This window comes from Hoplias malabaricus, chromosome 7 (assembly GCF_029633855.1).
Source record: "Hoplias malabaricus isolate fHopMal1 chromosome 7, fHopMal1.hap1, whole genome shotgun sequence".
In the NCBI taxonomy this organism is placed as follows: domain Eukaryota; kingdom Metazoa; phylum Chordata; class Actinopteri; order Characiformes; family Erythrinidae; genus Hoplias; species Hoplias malabaricus.
In genome coordinates this window covers 24895827-24917532 of record NC_089806.1, presented here as the reverse complement: position 1 = coordinate 24917532, position 21706 = coordinate 24895827, and the positions used below count along the sequence as shown (strand labels likewise).

At 39.4% G+C, this 21706-nt stretch overlaps 1 protein-coding gene across 2 annotated transcripts in view; it reads right to left on the bottom strand.

Annotated features, from left to right (window-relative positions):
* Nucleotides 1–49: 49 nt before the first annotated feature.
* scfd2 (sec1 family domain containing 2) overlaps nucleotides 50–21706 on the bottom strand; it is a 169743-nt gene continuing 148086 nt past the window's right edge. For both annotated transcript variants that reach the window (XM_066676887.1, XM_066676886.1), the window contains exons 7-10: nucleotides 20017–20162; nucleotides 8749–8883; nucleotides 6408–6527; nucleotides 50–1495 (exon numbers count right to left, since the gene is read on the bottom strand). In XM_066676887.1, the coding sequence (XP_066532984.1) occupies nucleotides 1403–1495; nucleotides 6408–6527; nucleotides 8749–8883; nucleotides 20017–20162 (494 nt within the window). In that variant the 3' untranslated portion in view covers nucleotides 50–1402. The remainder of the gene's footprint in view (nucleotides 1496–6407; nucleotides 6528–8748; nucleotides 8884–20016; nucleotides 20163–21706) is intronic.

Here is a 21706-nt window from a genome sequence, read left to right as displayed (position 1 = left end):
GTTGCTAGTGTCAAGTCTTTCTCACACTGAAACACAAATTTGGGGTAAATTGTCTTTATTTAAACCAGTTAAACTATGTATTTGTTTTACAAAGATCTTGAGAGAAGAGCCCCTTCTCGGGTATTTTGGTCACGATGTGTATTTACAGTCTACAAATAGCTCTCACTACAGATTTATATCTGTATAAAAATACATTTGTATCCTTTTCTTGTTATTCCACTCTCTTTTTTTCATTTTCCCATCTTCCTCAAGTTTACCAAATTATCCCCAACTGGACTACAGTGCTGAAAACACCTCTAACTACTCAAGAGCAACCTTTCCAACTACTGGCACTGTGTGTGTCTCCAGTGTGTTTGGAGTGTATTTGCAGAATGATTTTGGCATGAGACCATCTTAAATGTGAAGTTGTGTTGTAGTAGAGTAGGTTCTGATGCTGGATCATCAGTAATGGATCACAACCTCCACTGTGAATATACTGGAAGGTGCTCCATCACTTCAGACAATGTATGGCACTTTTCCACTGCATTGAACCTACACGACTCTACTCGGGTCTTTTGCTTTTTCACTGGCCACATCTGCACCTGGGACCAAGTACTTTTTCAGTCCCTGGTCGCGTTGGCTTCCAACCTTGCAGAGTAGGTACAAAATTGTGACGTGTATACCCTACAGAGCACTGATTGTCAATCACCACAAAATGCAGAGCTCATTCAAACTCACAGCTTGTAAATTCTTTGAAATTTGGACTCACAAGGGAAGCTCGTAACATTACCTCGAGGTGTTTTGAAGAGGTTTAAATGCTCCTTAGGCTGAAGGCTGACAAAAATTTCCAGCTAAAGTCGAATGTGCAACAAGGAAAACTGATCTGTGAGAACCGGTGTTCCGTCTAAAAAAACAAAAACAACAATAGCGAATACACGACAAGTTAACAGCGCCTAAATTTACCGCCATCGTTCTTGTGGATTTCAAAGCCTGCCATTCCCGTTAGAGACAGGGTTTTGCGACATCACCAGCATCCATTCCGTGAAGGAGCTGTGCAAGTGGAAAAGCGATAAGTTTTAAGCGAGCCGTGCCGTGCTGAGCCGAGTAGAGCCGGACTCATGTGGTGGAAAAGTACCAATAGTTCTCTTGCTCCAGAACTTGATGCTAGAGGGTTTATATTACATGCATTGGGCATTGTAAACTTGCATTTAGGCTCATCTTATTCTATTGTTAATGCCCTTTTGTGGAGATATTTTTTATGAAGATATTTTTCACATTATGCATTTAAGAATATCTATGTTCTCATGCGGTGAGAAACCTGTAAAGAGACCACTGAGAAGTGCCAGTGTGTATTTCTTGTGGAATGTGCACATTTGAGTGATTGTGAATTGCAGCGTTGTTGTGGGTGTTCCTTCTCCTTGTCTCACACTCCTATATCAGGTGAGAGTCTATTGGTATTGAAGAGCAGTTGTGGAATATTAGCTGGCTTCAGCAGCCTGGTAGAGATGACCAGAACCTGCAAGAAACACATACATTTACAATGAACATTTGGGAAATTTTTTAAAATATAATAAAATATAATTAAATAATTAAAAATAGGAAAAAAAAAAAAATCAAGTTTGCTGCAACTAAAGGAGTTATTAAGAGAACACGTGCATCATTTGCGCTGGCTTATTTCAATAAAGACTAACCTTTGAACCGTTATATCACTTCATAATTATATTCATTTAAATCTGAAATCTGATTTACAACAGACATCCCAAACCAAACAGATTTCTAATTAAACTTTTTATTTTGCAACTTCACCTCCAAGCTTTAGAGAATATGGTTCAGCACTGACCTTGCTCTAAAGGGAAAAACTATCCTGACAGTGTGTGCCATAACTGAAACTGAATTAGCCTAAAGATAATATGCGAATCCTCCTTTGAGCCTCAGCCAGCGCCAACATTAGTGATCAGAGTGCAACACATTCCAGAATAAATCAGCTATCCAAACAGCTCTTGCAGGGGAAAAAAAATGTTAGGGGTTATCTACTGCTAATCATCAAATGGAATATTTTCCATATATTTAATATATCAGTAAAAGTTGTATTTCTCCCCTGAGATATTCGGTGTTAAAGACTTCTCCAGTGAAACTCTAAGGTTTTACCTTGTTTACATGTGTTTATAGGCTAGAAGATGTATCATGGGTGAAAAAAGCAGTCTGCATCATGACTGGACATTTCCATTCAGAAAGAGGTTCAGAAAAGTTCAGGAAGTCAGGGTCTTACATCACCAACCTAAAGAACCAATATCTTGGAGGGGTGAGGTTTACGAGCTGCAGGCGAGTGGTTCTCTAACGCTAACCATCAAAAGAAATGCTATTTCAGGACCATCAAAAACAGCGTTTCAGCTCAGCAATATCTAATACTGATTATTTACCAGCTCCTTCTTACAATAACCAGCTAACACAATCTAAAATAACAGCCATAATATGGGTCAGCTTACTTCATGCTATTACAGAAATTAGCATATTTTATTTGAATTGAGAGATGACGCAGATGTTGAGGTCAGCTGTTCCACAGCATCATTATGCTCCACAGACACTATTAAGGTCCCTATTTTTGAGTCCTATTGATGGTGGGGTTTCTTTTGACTGGGTGCAGAGAAAAGATCTGGACTCAGCTAAAAAGCTAAGAAAGCTTTTACAGTTGTGTGGCCGATAAGAAGGAGATTTACAGCAAGTAAGGCATGGTGTTTGATCTTAAGGATAAGTCCTGAAATTCTACATAAATCTCTTAGTGAGGACACAGAGAGGGGGTCATGACTGCACACACACACACACACACACACAGATGAGTTTGAGCAATGTGTGTGGGCTGTTCAGTCTCCAAGCTTCTGTTTTCTGCTTTTATGATTTCTGATTTATTCATGACACACAGCTTTGATCCACAACAGCCCTTTCATTCAGACTGGACTCAATTACTTCTCTATTCAGTGTTTGGGGGGAGGGGTGGGGGGTGTTAGACAGACTCTGTCTCTCTCTCACTCACACACTTAATCAGCTTTGATTCTCTATCATAAGAATCAGCACGAAGACCTCTGATGTCCTAATGATTACAGGTCAGCATGGTTACATGGATGCAAACACACAGCATCTCACACACATACACCAACCATCTGAGCACACTGACACATGGCAGAAATCTAAACATTTGTAAATAGGATTTGGTTCACCAACACAAGGGATTACCATGTTAAAAAGAATCTAAACAGGACGGTGCTTACAAAGTTATTATTATATTTTTCTGACAAACTCAAATATAAGAAAAACATAAGAAAATCATAAACCTAAGGAAAATATCAGGCAGTGTTCCCTGGCTCTAATACACACATATTTCCTACCTCTGTAAACATCCATCCATCCATCCATTATCTGTAACCGCTTATCCAATTTTTTAGGGTCGCGGGGGGTCCAGAGCCTACCTGGAATCATCGGGCACAAGGCGGGAATACACCCTGGAGGGGACGCCAGTCGTTCACAGGGCAACACAGCCACACACACATTCACTCACACCTACGGACACTTTCAAGTCGCCAATCCACCTGCAACGTGTGTTTTTGGACTGTGGGAGGAAACCGGAGCACCTGGAGAAAACCCACGTGGACCTCTGTAAACATATTTATTAATTTCTATAAATCTAAAGGTTTGTGTAGACAGCCACAAAACCAAAACTCACTTTGAAACTCACTGTACTCTACTGTTTTCCTTCGAGTTAATTAAAACATTGAACGTGCAAAGTGTTAATTCAAAGTCTTAACACTGAAAGTTAAAAAAAATGGCGCTCATGGTAATGTCACTGGTACAGAACAGCAATAGGTTTAAAAGTAAAAACATAAAAAAAGACATACATGAGCTACACACTGATTGGCCAATTCAAAACATACTAAATATCTGCACTTTGCCACTACCCAAATAATATTTGGGCAGCATTGGTCCTACAGTTGTCCCTTGGCACTGATGAACAGGTTTGTGGGCTCTGATAAAAGGTGCAGACAAAGTGCACCTATATGTTACATGCACTTGATAAAACAGTCAGAGATTATGTAACTTTTAAGTGTTCCTGTTATTTTGTACACTCATTATATACGGTTCTTAACAGCAGCGTGTGAAACTTCAATGGGTAAAGGTTAAAGTGTCTGACTAAGGAGATAAAGTTAAAGACTAGGAAGTGACATTTTCTAAGTCGATATTAAAAAAAAAAAAAAAAATCAACTCAATTCAATCATTAATATTGTTGCAATCTATTTGAAAACTAAGCCATTCTGAGTAACACCAGTATGCTTATGAAAGTAGAACATCGCACCAATGCAACAGTCCTCCACCAAGCCATGTGGACTTAGCCCTGATTGAATTTGACCTGTTTCCAAATTTGAAGAAAGATCTCTGTGATGATCTTGTATACCCCTTGTATTTATTTTACAAAGCAAGCTAAAGCTTTTCATCACAGAAATCAATATCTAAAGCATTCAACTATACTCTTAGATAAGTCATAGCCATTTTGGTATCAACTGCTGTGAACTGATGAAACAAAAGGTATCGGTTTGATTAGAAAAAGGAAGCAGTTATTGAAAGGCAGCCTTTGATGAAAGAAAAACTTGGCCAACTATTAACTATAAAGGTGGATCTATTATGACTTGAGGATGAATGACAAAATGGTATGAAGATAAATGGAAGAAAAGCTTGCAATTAACATAAACACATTCTGGAAGTTAATATTTCCCCTGGTAGAGAGAACAAAGGCTACATACTGAAACTATTTAAAGATAAATGGAGAGATGTATAGAGATATGTATAAAAATGTAAAGAAAGATGAGAAGTGTCAATAGACATACAGAAATATGTATAAAGATCTAGAGAGATGTACTGAGAAGTGTGGAGAGGTACACTATATGGACAAAGATATTGGGACATCTACAGGATGTTTTATGACATCCCATTCTAAATCCATAGGCAATGATATGATGTGGGTCCCTCCAGGCCCTTCCCCAAACTATTCCCATAAAGTTGGATTCCCATTGTATGCTGAAGCATTAAGATGTCCCTTCACTAGAACTAAGGGGCCAATACAAAACAACCCTATAGCATTATCCCTCCTCTACCACACTTTACAGCTGGCACAGTGCAGTCAGGCTGGTGAAGTTCTCCTTGCATTTGCCAAAATCAGGCTCATCCATCAGACTGCAAGAGAGAGAAGCATAATTTGTCAGTCCACAGGAAACATAACCGCCGCTCCAGAGTCCAGTACTGCCACTGGACTCTGGAGAAGGGGAAATATGTTCTGTGGAGTGACAAATTTTACACCACTCCATGTGATGTAGCTGCTCAGCCATGGAAACCTATTATTTAAAGCTCCTGAAGCGCAGGTTTTGTACTATATTATATTATTGTACTATACTATGTTAAACTGTTATGTTAATGCCAGAGCAGATTTGGAAAGCTGCAGTTAGCATTGGAAATGTATACGCACTGTAAACATCTGCATTAAGTGACCCTGCTCTGTAACTTTATGTTGTCTGCCACTTTGTGGCTGAGTAGCTGTGGTTCCTAAACACTTCAACTTTTCAATTATACAACTCACAGATGATTTTGGAATATCTAGAAGGGCAGAAATTTCATGAACTATTTTAGTACGACACCTGCAGATTGTAGGGATATGTACAGATGTACAGAGAGATGTGTAGAGATGGAGAGATAGAGATCTATACAGTGAGGGGTGGAGAGAAATGTGTCTCAGATTACTTCTTCCACGTCCACTTTAAAAAAAAAATCCTGTTACTGAAGATGTCTGAACTCAGATGAGTGGGCCTGGAACACTGAAGGAGTTCAGAGGAGCTGCTGGCAGATCTGAGTCACCGATATGAATGCTATTTCTACTTCATTAGTGATTAATGGAATATTTCTACTCGACATATCATCACTGTCCAAAAATATATTTCCATTTTTATTTTTATACACCATCTAAAAACAGCCTCTTTCACTTTGTAAAACTGTTACAACAAATAATGAATATAAATTGATATAAATGCTCCAAAATTGCATATCTACATCAACTGCAACATAAGTTAAAAAAGATTTGTTAAAATACAATTATTTTGTAGATACTCGTTTTTGGTGCAGTGTTGTGGATAATCTGCAAAGGCACATTATGATTCACCAGTAAGAACATTCATACCTCAGTGAAAAGATTCTAAGTCAAAGCATTTGTAACATGTCAACTTGATTGTAAATATAAGTTCAATATTCTTCTGCACACCTGATCCACCTGACGTTTTGTGACAAACTCTTCCTGAGCGGAAGGTGTGCTAGAACTTGGAAACACTAAAATGTTCAGGATGATGTGTACTGTACCTCTAACCATTGTATTTTATGTAAGTCTTGGTACTCACTTGTGTCCCAGTTTTATGGGAGGAGACGACCTCACGAATGAGGCGGAGCTCTGAAGGAGTGACTCCACCCACCAGGACAAGGAAGAGTAAAGGGTGATCACTTGGGTGGGGCCGATTCACCTACAGTGTGAAAAAGAAAAACAGAAATTTAAAAAGAAGTAATGAGTTTATTCGGTCTGCTGAAATTTATTTATTTATTGATTCTCACTCAGTTCTCTCACTATCAGTCAATATTTCTCATTTTATCTGTTGCATTTGTCTTCTCTAAGCATTTGTTCTTTTTGCCCCTCTATCACCATTTCTTTCCCACTCTGCAACATTTTTCTCCTCCACCTGCCCTTTCTCTTTCTTACTTTTAACTCTTTGCTACCTCCATCTCTCACACTTTCAACCCTTTCTCTTCAAACCACTCTCTTTCCCTCTGTTTCCTCCCTTGCTCTTTCTCTATTTATTTTTCCTCCCTCTTTCACAATCTCTCTCTCTCTCTCTCTCTCTCTCTCTCTCTCTCTCTCTCTCAGTAATAAGTCAGACCTCAGCTGGAGGGCTGGGTTTGGACTTTCATGTACAAACACAGCTTGTACCTATCCATTATGACAGACATATGTGCATACACACACACAAGCAAAGGCTAAGCCAAAAAAAAAAAACTAGTCACTTAATGTAAGACATAAATTCATGCACACATACACACACTCTCTCTAGACATAAAATGACTCTTTAAAATACACATGAACAAAAAGCCAAAACCACAAATACACACACACGCTCTCCCACACATGCAGATGTTGAGTTTCACGAGCCACGCTGGGGTTGGGTCAGTCCTGCTGTGTTACTGCTCTGTCAGAGATAATGGCAGCACACGATTGGCTGAGTGCAGTGGTGAGTGTGTGAATAATAATCAGACGATCAGAGGGACAGACACAGGGGGGAGGGACCTAAAACACAGCTGCAATGCCACGTGCTGCACTGGACGCTGTCCTGGCATGGACAAACATGTGTTCCAGAGAGAGAAACACAGAAAGAATGAGAGAGAATGAAAAAAAAAACTCAGATGCGCATTTGCATAGCATGATGTGGCCTGCATGCTTTCATTTAATAATACCCTTTGATTATGGTATTTTCTAAGGGTCATTTAACTCATTTAACTCATGAAGATTCAGTTCTCTGGGGGGGGTGTGCATGCTCATGAATACTGGTATTTAAGCATGAGTGAGTGTGAGGGGGCTCCAAAAAAGACACACACCCCAAAGGAGGTGGACACACAGCATGTCCATGTGCACCTGAAGCAACGTGCTGCTTTCCTCACACACACTAGCTGTAAGATCCATGTGGATCAGAGAGAGAAATAGGAGGACTGCATAACAGGAAGGAAGGAAGGAAAAGAGAGAGAGAGAGAGAGATAGACCAAAACAGTATCTTATTCTGTTTATTCAATAATATTTTATCACTACATTTTTTATTTGACCAATTGTCTGATTTTATTATTATTCTTGTTATTATCTATTTATATAATCAATTCATTTGCTTAATTAATATTTGCTTTATTTTATTTGCTTAAATAATTACTCAATTAATTTATTGTTTTCCTATATATATAACAAATATATGTTCAGTTTAATGTTTATGTGCTTTGGCAACATTGTTACTGAAACACACATGCCAATAAAGCCAAGCTGAATTGAAACATTTAACTGACCGTCTAGTAAAGTGAAAAAAAAAGATGAAACGAGAGAAATATAGAAAGAGCAAAAGCGAGACAATGAAATGATAGTGACAGTGAGAAAGAAATATAGTGAGGGAAAAAAAAAGAAATAAAAAAACAAAAATGCAAAATGGGAAACATAGGAAAGAGAGAGAGAGAGAGAGGGAGATCATACTGCTGTGACTCTTGTCTCAAATTAGGGGAGTACAAGTGTACATGGGGTGCTGGGAGGTCTCATTGATCAATTCACACTCTCACGCACACTCATACAGAGCTGAGTCATTATGCACAGGCAATCAAGGGGACTATGAAATTAAACAGCACTTCACGAGGTTCATTCTCTCAGTACTGATCTAACCAATAGGTTGTGTTTAATGATATTCAAACACACACACACAGATTTGTAAGTTTGGTTGGAGATGGGTGGGCTATAGATTTGTAGACAAGCTTGACGTGCTGGATACTGACAATAATGTTCAAGGCTGTGTCCTGACAGCAACAATACAGTCATGTTGATATTACCATGGAAATTGTTCATGTGGATATTATAAATCTGCATGTACCTATATGAGTATGTGTATGAGAATCCTCATGCGTATCTGTGTATGTTTCTCATGTGTATCTGTATCTGTGTGTTACCTTCATGAACATGCTGAAGCCGGTCTTCAGCAGGTCTGTCAGTCCTCCTGAGGTGTGTTCTATGTCGGGACATTCAGGTCGGCTGGGGTTGAAGATCTCCTCCAGAACCTGCTTTAGGAACGGACGATATGTGGCCTGCAAAGAAACACACAACTTTTCAAGTCTCCATGTGTGGGATTAAGGATATTAATATATGGGTGCTTTGGGGACAGCATGCTCAGAAATAGCAACAAAGAATGGACCCAACACACCCACACACACATGTATCCCCAGGCTACTACCCAAACTCTGCTGATCAAGGGATTAGTATGCGAGGAGGGATATCATCTCTGTAAGAGCTCCCATTGTGATGACCTCAGTGCTTCCAGCTGGACTGTTGTAGTATGAGCGAGGATGTGGGTTTACATCAGTGCAGCAAAAGAAGCAGAACAAGAGGATATAATGTACCTGTGATGCTTCTGTTTGTAAGAGGCTAACTCTAGCTAACGCTAACTTTCTTTCTATAAATAATTAACACTGGAACAATGAGACCAAATCACATAAATTCAGCTACTTTAATGGGCACCCATTATAGACACACCATTATTGCTAAAGCACCTTTTTTAATCCCAACAACACAAGCACAATATAAAATGGGACTCTAAATAAACAATACTGTCTCAGCCCGGTATGCTAGTCTTCCTCTCTCGCTCTCTACTCATGGCAGAGGCATTTGGTGTGTTATTTAGACAACGGCAAGAACTCCAAACATTGAAAAGCACAAACTGAGATGAGGATATCGTTCTATTCCTGCTTCATATGTGGAAAATGCTTTACTTGTTTTTGTTGTTTCGGCTCACTTAAGGTGGAAATGTCTCTACACTTGGGAGATGGCTAGCTGCATTACTGAAAGTGCTACAAAACTAAACAACTCCAGTTACTAATGAGTTTCTGTGGTAATTCAAACAAAACTTACAGACTTACAGTGAATAAAAGCTTACAGACAAGTTAAACTTCAGCCACATAAGTAACAACTGTCGTTTTTCCCCCTCAAAGACACCATTCCACCTTAAAAAAAATGCAGATCTGAGAATTGCGTTTCCCCACAATCGTAGACATTCAATTTAATACTTTAATATACACAGTATCTACTGACTTGCATGACTATCCTTTTTATTCTGAATGTGCTTATATTAAAGTCTATTCAAACATCATGAAAAATGGGGAGGAAAAATGGGAATAGAACACAAATAAGCCAGTCTTTTTTTAGTGCCAGATGACCCAGCTGAGGTCCTGACCTGAACTGAAAACCATGGCTCCAGAAAGTTAAGCTGTGTCTAATGAACGGTTGCGAAGGAAAGGCCAGAGACAGTGGTCATTAATGCTTTAGATGTAGGACAATGTTTAAAATCTGCTACACTGCATCATGCAGACACGACATAGACAGTTTACAGGCATGAATAATGATGATAATAATAACACGATGAGTCACATACTGCAGGCATATGACTGAGGAATGTAGGACCACTCCAATCAGCAGCTTCTGTTAAACTCTGACCAGTGATGGACAAAAATAGCACCTGCACATCTCAGCACTGACCTCCACATAATGATGCAGGCTGTTAGTAAAGTGTTTGTTTGTGTGTGTTTTGGAGTGTGTGTGTGTGAGACTAAATAAAACCCATTTATGGACAACCCCTGATCTATAAGACAACCGGACATGTGCTGACTCGGACTGTATCTGGAACCTTAACCAAGGTGCTAGGAGAATAAAGTCCAGGTAATGACAGGGTCAAATGTTACAGGGGATTTCTAGATTACTGTGCATGTGTGAAAGGGACTTTAATGAATGAATGATTAATTGTTCCTCTTTGATGGACAGCAGACAATCAAGCTCAAATTTCATTTCAGATTTGAAAAAACAAACAAAAACCCCAAAACATTGTGAGAAGACAACTCTATGTGAAAGCCTGTGTAGCACCTGCAATTACTGGGGGGGGGAAGAAAAAAAAAGAAAAAAAAAATCCAAAAAATAAAATACATTTAAATTCAACCACAGATGCTACTGATGGATACAGGATGCAAAATCATTAGAGAAGAAGCAAACATATGATTTTATTTAACCTGGTGATCTCTTCAACTCAAAACACACCAGTGAAGGGAGCATGGACCACACCCCTGAATGTGCTGCTATGAATGCTATGTCAGTAAGTCAAAATAAATCCATTTCACCTGAGTTGGTCTTCACCAGGAAAAAACTCCCAAAAATCCCAACTCTCACCGGATGGCTCAGTAAACAGATGAATGGCTTGGAACAAAACACGTATTGTCCAATTCACTTTTTTGTTTGCTAGCACTATGCTGAATATTGTGGCAAAGCATGGCCAATAGTGCTGTATTGAACTCCTGGCTATAGTATAATTAGGGGTTAAAATCTCCCAATGTAGAGCCATGCTTATGAGGTTAATATATATAGATAGATAGATAGATAGATAGATAGATAGATAAATAGTGTGCATTTACACTATCAGCTACTAAACAGGCAAGGAGAGGAGATTTTAATGGGTGGTTAAAGTGCAGATAAAAAATATTCTACGTGATCAGACCTGCTCTACCTCACACACCCACAGTCATCCTGACACACTACTTCTTGTAAGTGAGATCAGGGTCATGAACAAACTGCCCGTCGGCTATTATGGAAAAATCACTGCCCTTGGCTACGATATTTCTCAAGCTGGCAGCTTGACTTACGACTCCCACCCACATGCTTTTAAAAACATTTCTCCTGCTGAATTTGCATAAAGGCTTCATGTCCGTACTTAAGCCTGATACGTGTGACCTGCCCCCCACCCTCCCATTAACACACACGCGCCTACACTCAGATAGAGATTGCAACACTAGGTGACTGACAGCGCCCTTCTGACACGCAGCTATTAGTTAGTCTGAGTCAAAGCCAAAGTGGTTATTTTACTGTTAACCTACTATTACACAACTCCAGTCATGCTACCCGACTCACATCCTAATACAGTTTTATAATGAATGGACCAAGAGAAACGATCCAAAACAATCTGCAAAAATTATGTTCCATTTTCGTTTTAAAAGTAAGCTTTCTTTTCCTGTAAAGTTACGAAGGACCTGTTTGTTCTCACCTGTAAAGCTCCAGATTTAAAGAAAGTGTTTGCCTTCTTTTGTAAAGTTAGTCATGAAGAATGTTTAGTTCTGTCCTTTAAAAGTACAGTTTTGAAGAAGGGCAGTGTCCTTAAATTGACGTTATGATGCGAGTTACAGAGAGAAATCCTGGTCATCGTAAACCCCAGATACGCATCTGATCCACATTCAGACTGCAGAGAGCAATTAAAGACTATTAACTGAGCTCTTTTCAAAACGCGTCAAATGCAAAAACAATAAAATCATTGAGTTAAACACATGGAACGCCCACACATACAGAACTAGAAATAACAAAAACAAATTAAACCCTCAGCGGAAAAACACACATATTTAATAACACAGCCAAGTGTCATCTTTAGTCACATAATGAAGCTTCACCAAAACAACCCACAAGCGTTGTCAATGTTAACACAATGCACATTAATGCTTTTCTACAAATAACTACAACAACAACATGCCTTTTCAGGTCAGTGTGACACACCTACTGCATGGTTCATTAAAATCACAAACAATACATAACCACACAAGTGGTCTTATGTACTTCTACTTCTCTGTGTTTATGTGGTGGAAAAAAGCAAGCGATGTTTGTGAGGGAGGTATAAATATAAATGTGCCAACTCATTCCTCCTATTTCATACAAACTCCAAAAGATAACTATGGTTCATTTACTTTCACAGCTTCTGATTGTTCAATATTCTGAACATTTTTACACTCAGCACTAGTGACCTCTATTTAAGTGAGATTTGGTTATACTTTATGCATGTAGATTAAGCTTAGATACAGCAACTTCACTGGGAAAGATTGTGTATCATATCTTTAATCTCTTCATTGTGGTTGGAACACTGGCTGCAGCTTCTTTGTTTGTTGTGGCTGCATTTTTTTTTAGGGAACACACTATGAGCCAGACAAAAGACACACCTGGGTTTAGACCAAATAATGAAAGAGATTTACATAGAAAGATGCTTTATGTGATTTGATAATCCAGTACTCAAGATTACAAGATTACATTTATATAACACACAATAATTAGAGAATTTGACTGAACATACTGTTTTTTTTATAAAGAGCTCCAAAAAGTACACCACATCTCCAATATATATCCAATGTTAAGAATCTTATTAGGGGAAATTTTTCACTACACTAACAAGGGGTTTGTACATTTTTTGGAGAATCTGATCACAAACGCCGCTCATGTCATTTCAAAAGTACCCGAGGGAGCTCCAACATTCCACACCTCTCTAGCACAAGTTTGGCACTGAGCATGGTGACCTTAGGCTGATAAACAGCTGATTAAGAGGACTCCTATCTATTGGCAAAGCTTTTTAGGGACATTATACAAGCTGCGTTTACATGTAATGGATGTACTTTAAATTTATTGCAATCTATTTATTTTTTTCCAAATAAACTATAGTCTTGTATGTCCTCTGACCAAATTTATAAGTTACATTACAGGGCCACTGAAGTGTACAGACTGCAGCTCCACTGATTGTGTTATCAGCTGCACTGTACTTCCCTCATAAGTGCTATGGACCAAAGGGCTGCTGTTGACTAAGGAAGATATAATGTAAGTGGTAGACAATGCACATCAGTGACACTGATATGGCAGTGACTTTGGACAAGGCCAGGATGAAAGTGGTCCACCACTACATCAAGGGTGGCTAATAATAATGCAAAATAAACACTTGCTTATTATCATCATCATCATCATCATCATCTTTTTTCACTGAATCTATTTTAGGGTCACAGTGGCAACAGGGCAAGCAAAGAAACCCAGGCATCTCTGTCCCCCGCAACTCCTACCAACTCCTCCTCAGGGGATTTCCAGACGTTCCCAGGCCTGCTGGGAGATATAATCTGTCCAGCGTGTCCTGAGTCTACCCCGGAGCTTCCACTTGCTAATTATACTTCAGTAATTTGAACTAAAAGGAAGATATTTCTAATAAAGTGAACAGTGTACATACATACACACATATATATGTGTTTATACATCGCCAAACTGATATTCTGAACAGGAATTGAGAGACTAGTTGCAGACTAGCTCAGAGGAAAAAATGCAGATCAGTTATGCAACAATACAATCAAGCTATTAGATTCTAAAAACAACTGTTTGGAGCAGATGAGTCACTCGAAACAAAGACTTCTGAGGAGTTAGATGGTGGGATTTTGAGAAAAGGCAAGAGGACTGTGAGTATTATGAGAGATCCCTGAATACTTTCCCGCTGCTCTGACTGAAGGCAGATCTGTGAAATTCCTGAAATAAAAAGTCTGGAGGTGTATGTTTATGTTGGCATTTGAAAATATGATTTCTTTTATTTACATATGCTACTGATATGTACTGTGTATTAATGACCTTGCTTTTATTTTACTGATATATCAAGATGCAAGAGCCTACTCATCTACATTTTTTACTGTGCACCGTCATCACAGGTCTAGACGAGAGTTTCTGATGCTGAATGTACAAAGAAAGGTACTAACAAATTACATTCCTCTTCTTCGTGCTGCTCCTGCTAGGGGTTGCTACAGCAGATCATTATAATCCTCACTTTTGACCCGGCACAGATTTTCCCATTCCTGATGCATTCTCCCATTCACCCAGGCTAGAGATCAGCACCACAAATGCACCGGCATTTTCACACCCATTGGTTCAAATACATACACTCACACAAACACACACACAGGCCTTTGGACAGTGGGAGGAAATCAAACCAAACTCCTTATAGAGAGTAACCTAGGGTGGGTACTGAACCCAGTCACACATGGTCATTAGTTTACTGGACCATGCCCACACCGTTCTCAGAGAGCTATGAGGAGCGTATTTTGGTCATTTCTGAGGACAGATTTATCATATTTCTGTTTTGCGTTTTTTATTTCGATGCTGAACGTTTCACATAACACCCAAGTTTAGAATTATACAAAAAACCCCACAAAATTTCAAAACGGGTTCCCAGGGGCTTTAAAATATCAGTAATATGTAATGATGTGTTTCTAATTCACACAGAAAAAATGCTGTACTGAATTTACTTGGTTGTGTGCACTTTTTTACACGCATAAAATAAATTGCCACAACATTTATAATTGTTTTAATTATTATTATTAACTTTAAGCAAATGAAAAAATATTGTGAGTATATTTTATTTAAGAATGATGAACATTTGAATTCAATCTAAATAAGTGCACCATTAAATATTTATTTCCAGTTTCAATCACATGTTTAAAGCAGGAACGTAAACCATAAAAACAGTAAAACACCTCCAGGAACCAAGTACTCTGACGGCACTAAATATTTTCTTGAAATAAATCCTAAATAAAAGTATTAGGAAGTGTCTGTACCAGGTCTGTCTCCAGTGTATATCTGGAAGCCATTGTGCATTTCAGTATAAGCATTACCTCCAAATCAGTCAGCATTACACTCACTCTCACTATAGATGACATCACTTCTCAAATGGGCCCTGAACAAAATGTGTGAATGTGACAGAAGCGCGGTCCTCATCTGTGTGTGTGTGTGTGTGTGTGTGTGTGTGAGGAGCCAAAGTCACACCATGTTCCCAACCTCTCAAACGAAACACATCTGCTTACCATCCAGGACTTGCCCCTCTCTCTCTCTTACATAAAGAATACAATGAAATACACAAGTCGAAAGATGACTAGGCCAGACTTGAGTCGAATCCCATTATGAGACAGCATCCACACGAAACAGCAATTTACCTTCAGGCAGAAGAGACGGAGGCTTTGCATTTCATTCCCTAGGAACAACTCTACACACACACACACACACACACACACACACACACACACACACACAAATAATGTCTGGCATTACTTGTTTTATTATCGTAATACTAGAATTGAGTTGGAACTGAGTGTAACGTTCCAACACATACAGTGCTGTGGGTTTAGATAGGATGCCTTCATCGACGAGTTTTTTTCCATACAAAATACAAAATCAAATTCTACATCAGTCAGAAATGGTTTATAGCACATCAGGCACTGATACGGCAACACTATCTGACTAACTAATTATAAATAACTAAAGTCAAAATTCTCCTCACACTGCATCAGCTGGCAGTTGGGTGTGTTTTGTATAGGCCTCTAGCTGCATGTACACTATATCCCCAAAAGTATGTGGGTGCACTTTCTAATGAGTGAATTCTGCTACTTTAATGTGCCCCATTGGTTTATCATGTATTCCGTTATATGGCTGAGTGCAATATTTTTTTTACAACATCACTGACTAAACATGATTGCTTTTCTATGTTCTTTCATTCATGTAGTCATCTGTTCAATACAATATCCTTCAAAACAAACACTGACTGTGCATTTACTGCAAATGAAAAACTGCACTCACCACTGTCTCTGTTTATAACTTCATTTTTTCTTCCACAAATCAGCTATTTCAGTTTCCACCAGCTAACTACGACTCCTAGCAGGCAGGATGAGGGCAAGCACATGCTTCCTCCGAGACATATGCGGCTAACTACTGCCTCTTCTTAAAACGCTGCTTACACAACGGCACTGCTAATCTCAACATATGAGGAAAGAGCAAACACCCAGAAGGAGCAGGGTCAGTTGTGCTTCCTTGGCCTTGGATGGTGGATGTATCACAGAGAATCAAACCGCTGCACCACTCAGGAGCCTTGGGATTTTAGTCAATTTGAGCCATGAAGGGAGGAGAAGGAATGAAGGAAATTGTGATTAGACAGTGATAAAATTATGAACATGCCACTGCTCATATAGGAAACCATGTATTCTTCAGAGCTGAATTCACCCAAAGTTACTGTATGATGTGGAAGATACATTAAAATTAATCTTGGGTAATTTATCCACAGCAAAGTGAAAAAAAGGCATTGTGTCAAATTAAACGGAAATTAATGGAGATTCTTGTGAAAGTTTACTAGCAAACTACAATGACTGAGTCTTAAATGATGACCTAATTAAAATATGAGAATTATTTACAGGGTGAATATAATAAGCTTTGAAATAAATGACAAAATTCCAAATTCTTACCTGAGCATACAGAAGACAATTTCAGTTCAACGAGCTACTTTGAACTGTCACTTAAATTCAAGTAAAAAACAACATAGGCACAGACGATGATATCTTCAGAGCAGTCTAGACTATGCACAAACACACTTACATATATGCACATGGGGACACATACACACAGAACAAAGACAAGCCACTAATGATACTGGCATTCCAAGCTACTGCTCTCATTTTTTCCACACACACTAATGTTTTTCTGCCATACTTTTCACATTTTCGCACTCACTCAAATTCATTGGCGTCAAAGGGTAAAACAACCCATAACAGCCTCCTGAAAGATCAGATGACCTGAAACATTTCTTCTATTAAACTCATTTTCATCCTTTTTTCAGATTTGGAAATGGTTCAGAAGTTTTCCTTCTTCATGTTGTTATTCACAAAAACTTCATTCTTGTTCTCATAAACTGAATGAAGGACCCAGTGTTTTCTTTTGTCTCTCTATCTCATTCCCTCTTTCTCATTGTTTATCCCTGTCTACTTTATTGCACTCTTTCTGCTCTCTCTCTCTGCTTTAATGTCTGTCTCATTTTCCTTCTCTCTCTCTCCCTCAATTTCAACCCCCCCCCCCTGTGCTCTTCCACTTGCTCTGAATTCTAAAGTCGGGTCTTGCACTCCCTTTCACACACACTTTTTGTCAGCTCTTTTGTTCTTATTGTATTTTGGCCTTTTATTACTTCTGTGCCTAAAAGAAAACCAAGAGCAGTTCACAGGTACAGATAGTTTATGTAACTGGTTCTCTCTCTCTTTCACACGTACACACAAGGACAAGGAGCTAGGTAGGTACAGTTCCTCAAACACTAAATGCAGTTATCAGCTCTGACGCACAAACATAGACCTGGCTCATCTCTGAGAAAGAACGAGAGAGAGAGAGAGTTGTATGTGATGGTGAGACATTGCCTCCAACTGAGACAGAGCACAGAGGATAAAGACTATGGAAAAGACATCCATATTTAAAAATCACACCCCACAAGCATATGTCGCATACAAATTACCACCGTATCCTGAATCATATACATTATATGAAGAAAAGTATTGGGGCACCTACACATTACACCTACAGCAGCATATGTGACAGCCCATTCTGAATTCACAGTCATAGCTATGGAGCTGCTTCCCCCTCTCCTCTGAAGCTATAAGAGCTACCTCTTTTTGGTGAAGGCTTTCTACAAGACTTTGGAGAGAATATGTGGTCATTTTTGCCCATTTATCTAGAAGAGCATTTGTGAGGTCAGACACTGATGGTGAATGAGAAGGCCTGGCTTGAAATCTCCATTCTAGTTTATCTTTAATGTGTTCAGTGGGGCTGAGGTCAGGGCTCGTTGAGGGTCTGTTGTGTGCACACCAAACTCACTCAACCATGCCGTTATGGACCTTGCTTTGTGCACTGGGGCACAGTCATGCTGGAAAAGAATAAAGCTTTCCCCAAATTTTTCCCACAAAGCTAGAAGCATACAACTATCCAAAATGACTTGCTACACTAAAGAATTGAGATTTCCTGGAATTCTAAAAAAACACTCCTACCAAACCTTGCATAATGCAGTCATGCAGGTAATGTACTCCTGGTATTTGCCAAACCCAGACTTGTCCACCAGACTGCTAGACAGAGAAGCATGATTTGTCACTCCACAGAACATTTCCGGGGCCAAATGGCAGTGTGCTTTACACGACTCCATCTGATGCATTGTGCTTGGTTATGTAAGGCCTGAATGCAGCTGCTCAGCCATGAAAACCTATAAGACGAGGCTCCTGGCGCATTGTGTTTGTGCTAATGTTAATGCCAGAAGTGGTTTGAAACTCTGTATTTACTATGTCAGCAGACCAGTGTTGACTTTTACATATGGTGCACCTCAACATATGACTGTTCACATGGTCTGCAATTTCATGGCTGACTTATTGTGGTTCCTAAAGGCTTTCATTTTTCAATATTACTATGCACAGTTCATCTTGGAATATATTGGAGGGAAGATTTTCATGACGGTGGCATCCTACTGAGAGTAACATGCTTGAATTCAGGGAGCTTCTTAGAATGGCCCATTCTTTCACAAAAGTTTGTAGAGACTGCATGGCTAGGTGCTTGATTTTATAAACCTGTGGCAATGGGAGTGAAAGAAACACCTGAATCCAATAAACAATTAAGTAGTGTGTCAGTACTTCTGGCCATGCAGTGAATATCAAGCACCTCACAGAAAGAGAATTGACCTACAGTCACTTTAGTAATTTTTCAAGAAGGAATATATTCAAAGCCATGTTGGTCCTAAATAAATGTTTTGGTTTACAAAACAAAACCTTTAATTGAGAAAAATATCTCAGCCTGTTTTGAAAAATGCTAGTCCCACACATCACACAAAAACAAGCACCTGTGGTCAGAATTCACAGAGCAGGTGGTTTAACAAAACCCATTAAGTTACAAAACACACCAAACCCACTGATACCAGATTGATGTGTGGCTTGAAAGACTATCCACTTTTTGCTGCTGAAGAAGAATCCCAGTTTTCTCTTAATAGAACTGCTTGGGAGAACATGAGTGCAGCTTCCTGACGACCAACCCAGCATTGCAAATCCGTATCAAAGTGAAGAGTAGCTACATTGAAAAATCTATAACTGAAATATTTCTGAAATAGTTCTTTTTGTCATGTAACAAATTCACAGGTGTTCTATCCGTTTTGACGTCAACACTAATGTTAAAAAAGTGAGAAACTGAAAATATTGGACACCCACATTTCACCAAATATTTAAAAAAAAATACTTTCACAACAGGTTGGATTCCACTAGAAAGTTGACATACTGCTCAATAAGCAGAATACAATACAACAACAGAAGCTGAAACCTATGGTAATACTACCATTCTAATGCCACCTTAATTAGAAAACTGAACTCAGTTTCTATAAATGACTGTTCTTTATTTTCAAGAACTTTTGGCATATAATGTAATCCATAAACTCCTGATAATAATAAGATGACCTGTATGATTTTGTCCCAAAATTACCATTATATAGGCCCATGTGACTTATTTCAGAATCAAAACTTGTAAATCTGTTTTTAGGTAAATTTGTAAACAATATTGCTAGGGGTACTGACCTGGTGTCCACCAACTCCAGCACTGTAAACTGAGCGCAGCTGTTTCAGGTGATCACGAGCATGGCTTAATCCCCTCAGCGTCTCAAAGACATGCTCCAGTGCTGTGTGTGCACGCTCCATCGTCAGCTCCTCAGGGCTGGGCACTCCTATACACACACAGACAGACAAAAAGGGTTAAATATTACAGAGCCCTTTGTCCTAATCATATACACTAATCAGACATCACATTATGACCACATCCTTGTTTCTACACTCTTAGTCCTTCATCTTAACTCCACTGAACACAGAGGAGCACTTTGTAGTTCTACAGTTAGAGACCATAGTCCACCTGTTGCTCTAAATACTTTGCCCCCTTTCCCCCGCACAGACCACCACAGGCAGGTGTGATTTGGGTGGTGGATAATTCTTAGCGCTGCAGTGACACTGATATGGATGTGTTGTGCTGGCACAAGTGGATCAGACACATCAGTGCTGCGTGACTTTTTAAATACCATGTTCACTCACTGTCCACACTGTCAGACACACCACTTTGTGGATGAAAAGTCAGTGGACCAGCGGTGATTGCTCTAAGACTGCAAGCTTCCCCTAAAATGTCAAAAAATAAGTGATCAAATATATACTGTTGTGTGTACATATCATTGAATAAATATGCACTACAACACACTCAACTTTTGTTCAGAATCAGCTTCTTATCACTGGTAAAGACGCGGCTTTCCTCTCAATCATTCCCGCACTTCACAGTGCTTTAAACAGTGAGGATGCTGAGTGTCCACAGAGTTCAATAGCGAAGCAGCGAAGTGCAGCAAAACAAGATGAGTCATTGGATAAATGCTGGGCTTTGTCCCGCCCATCGGACGCTCGGCGTCTCTGGGGGTCTATGGGGCAGTGGGCTGGCCTCGGCTGGCCCGGACACTCAGGATCTGCATGATGATTGGATGATCTGTCTGTGGCTGAATCCCTTTTTGATTGACAGCGAAATGAGCGAATCAGCGATCCTTTGGTGTAGAGATCCGCAGGAGCACAGGCGGACACACTTCACATGGGCCAAGGCCGTTTAAGCAGCCTAGCTCTGCTGGCCATTGAGAGGACATTAGCCAAGTCCCTGGAAAAGACGCCATGTTGGTACGACAGGGTCACAGATCATTTTCTTAAAAAGGAATGGAGGGTAGAATTTACGTATAAATAAACCGACACATTTTATGATGTAGGCCGAAATTGAGCTTCCCCTCCTAGAAAGACCAGCATCCGCCACTGCAGTGGACATATGACTTTAGGAATCACTGCTGTGTCTGATCCAGTTGTACCAGCACAATACACACAAACACACCAATGTAGATAAGAACTGAGGAAACACAGTCAATAACTTGCGACAGTGAAGCACATATTCCGAGGTGATGTTGCTTAGTTCCTGCCTTCTCCCAGTTATTCCACATAGGCTCTAGACTCACCGTGACTCTGATCAGGATGAAGAAGAGGTTGAAATATCTCTGGTGTGGAACTATTTTACAATGGGAATCTGCCAGCTTTACTATCTTTGAGCAACTATAAGTATTTTTGCAACACATCAAAATGCAAATAAACCACAAACTGGGACATGTCTATTACACAAATAACAGTACAGTGATCCCTCACTTATAATAAGTATTAAAATAAATATATCGTCCCTACTTCGCAGATTTTCACTTTTTGC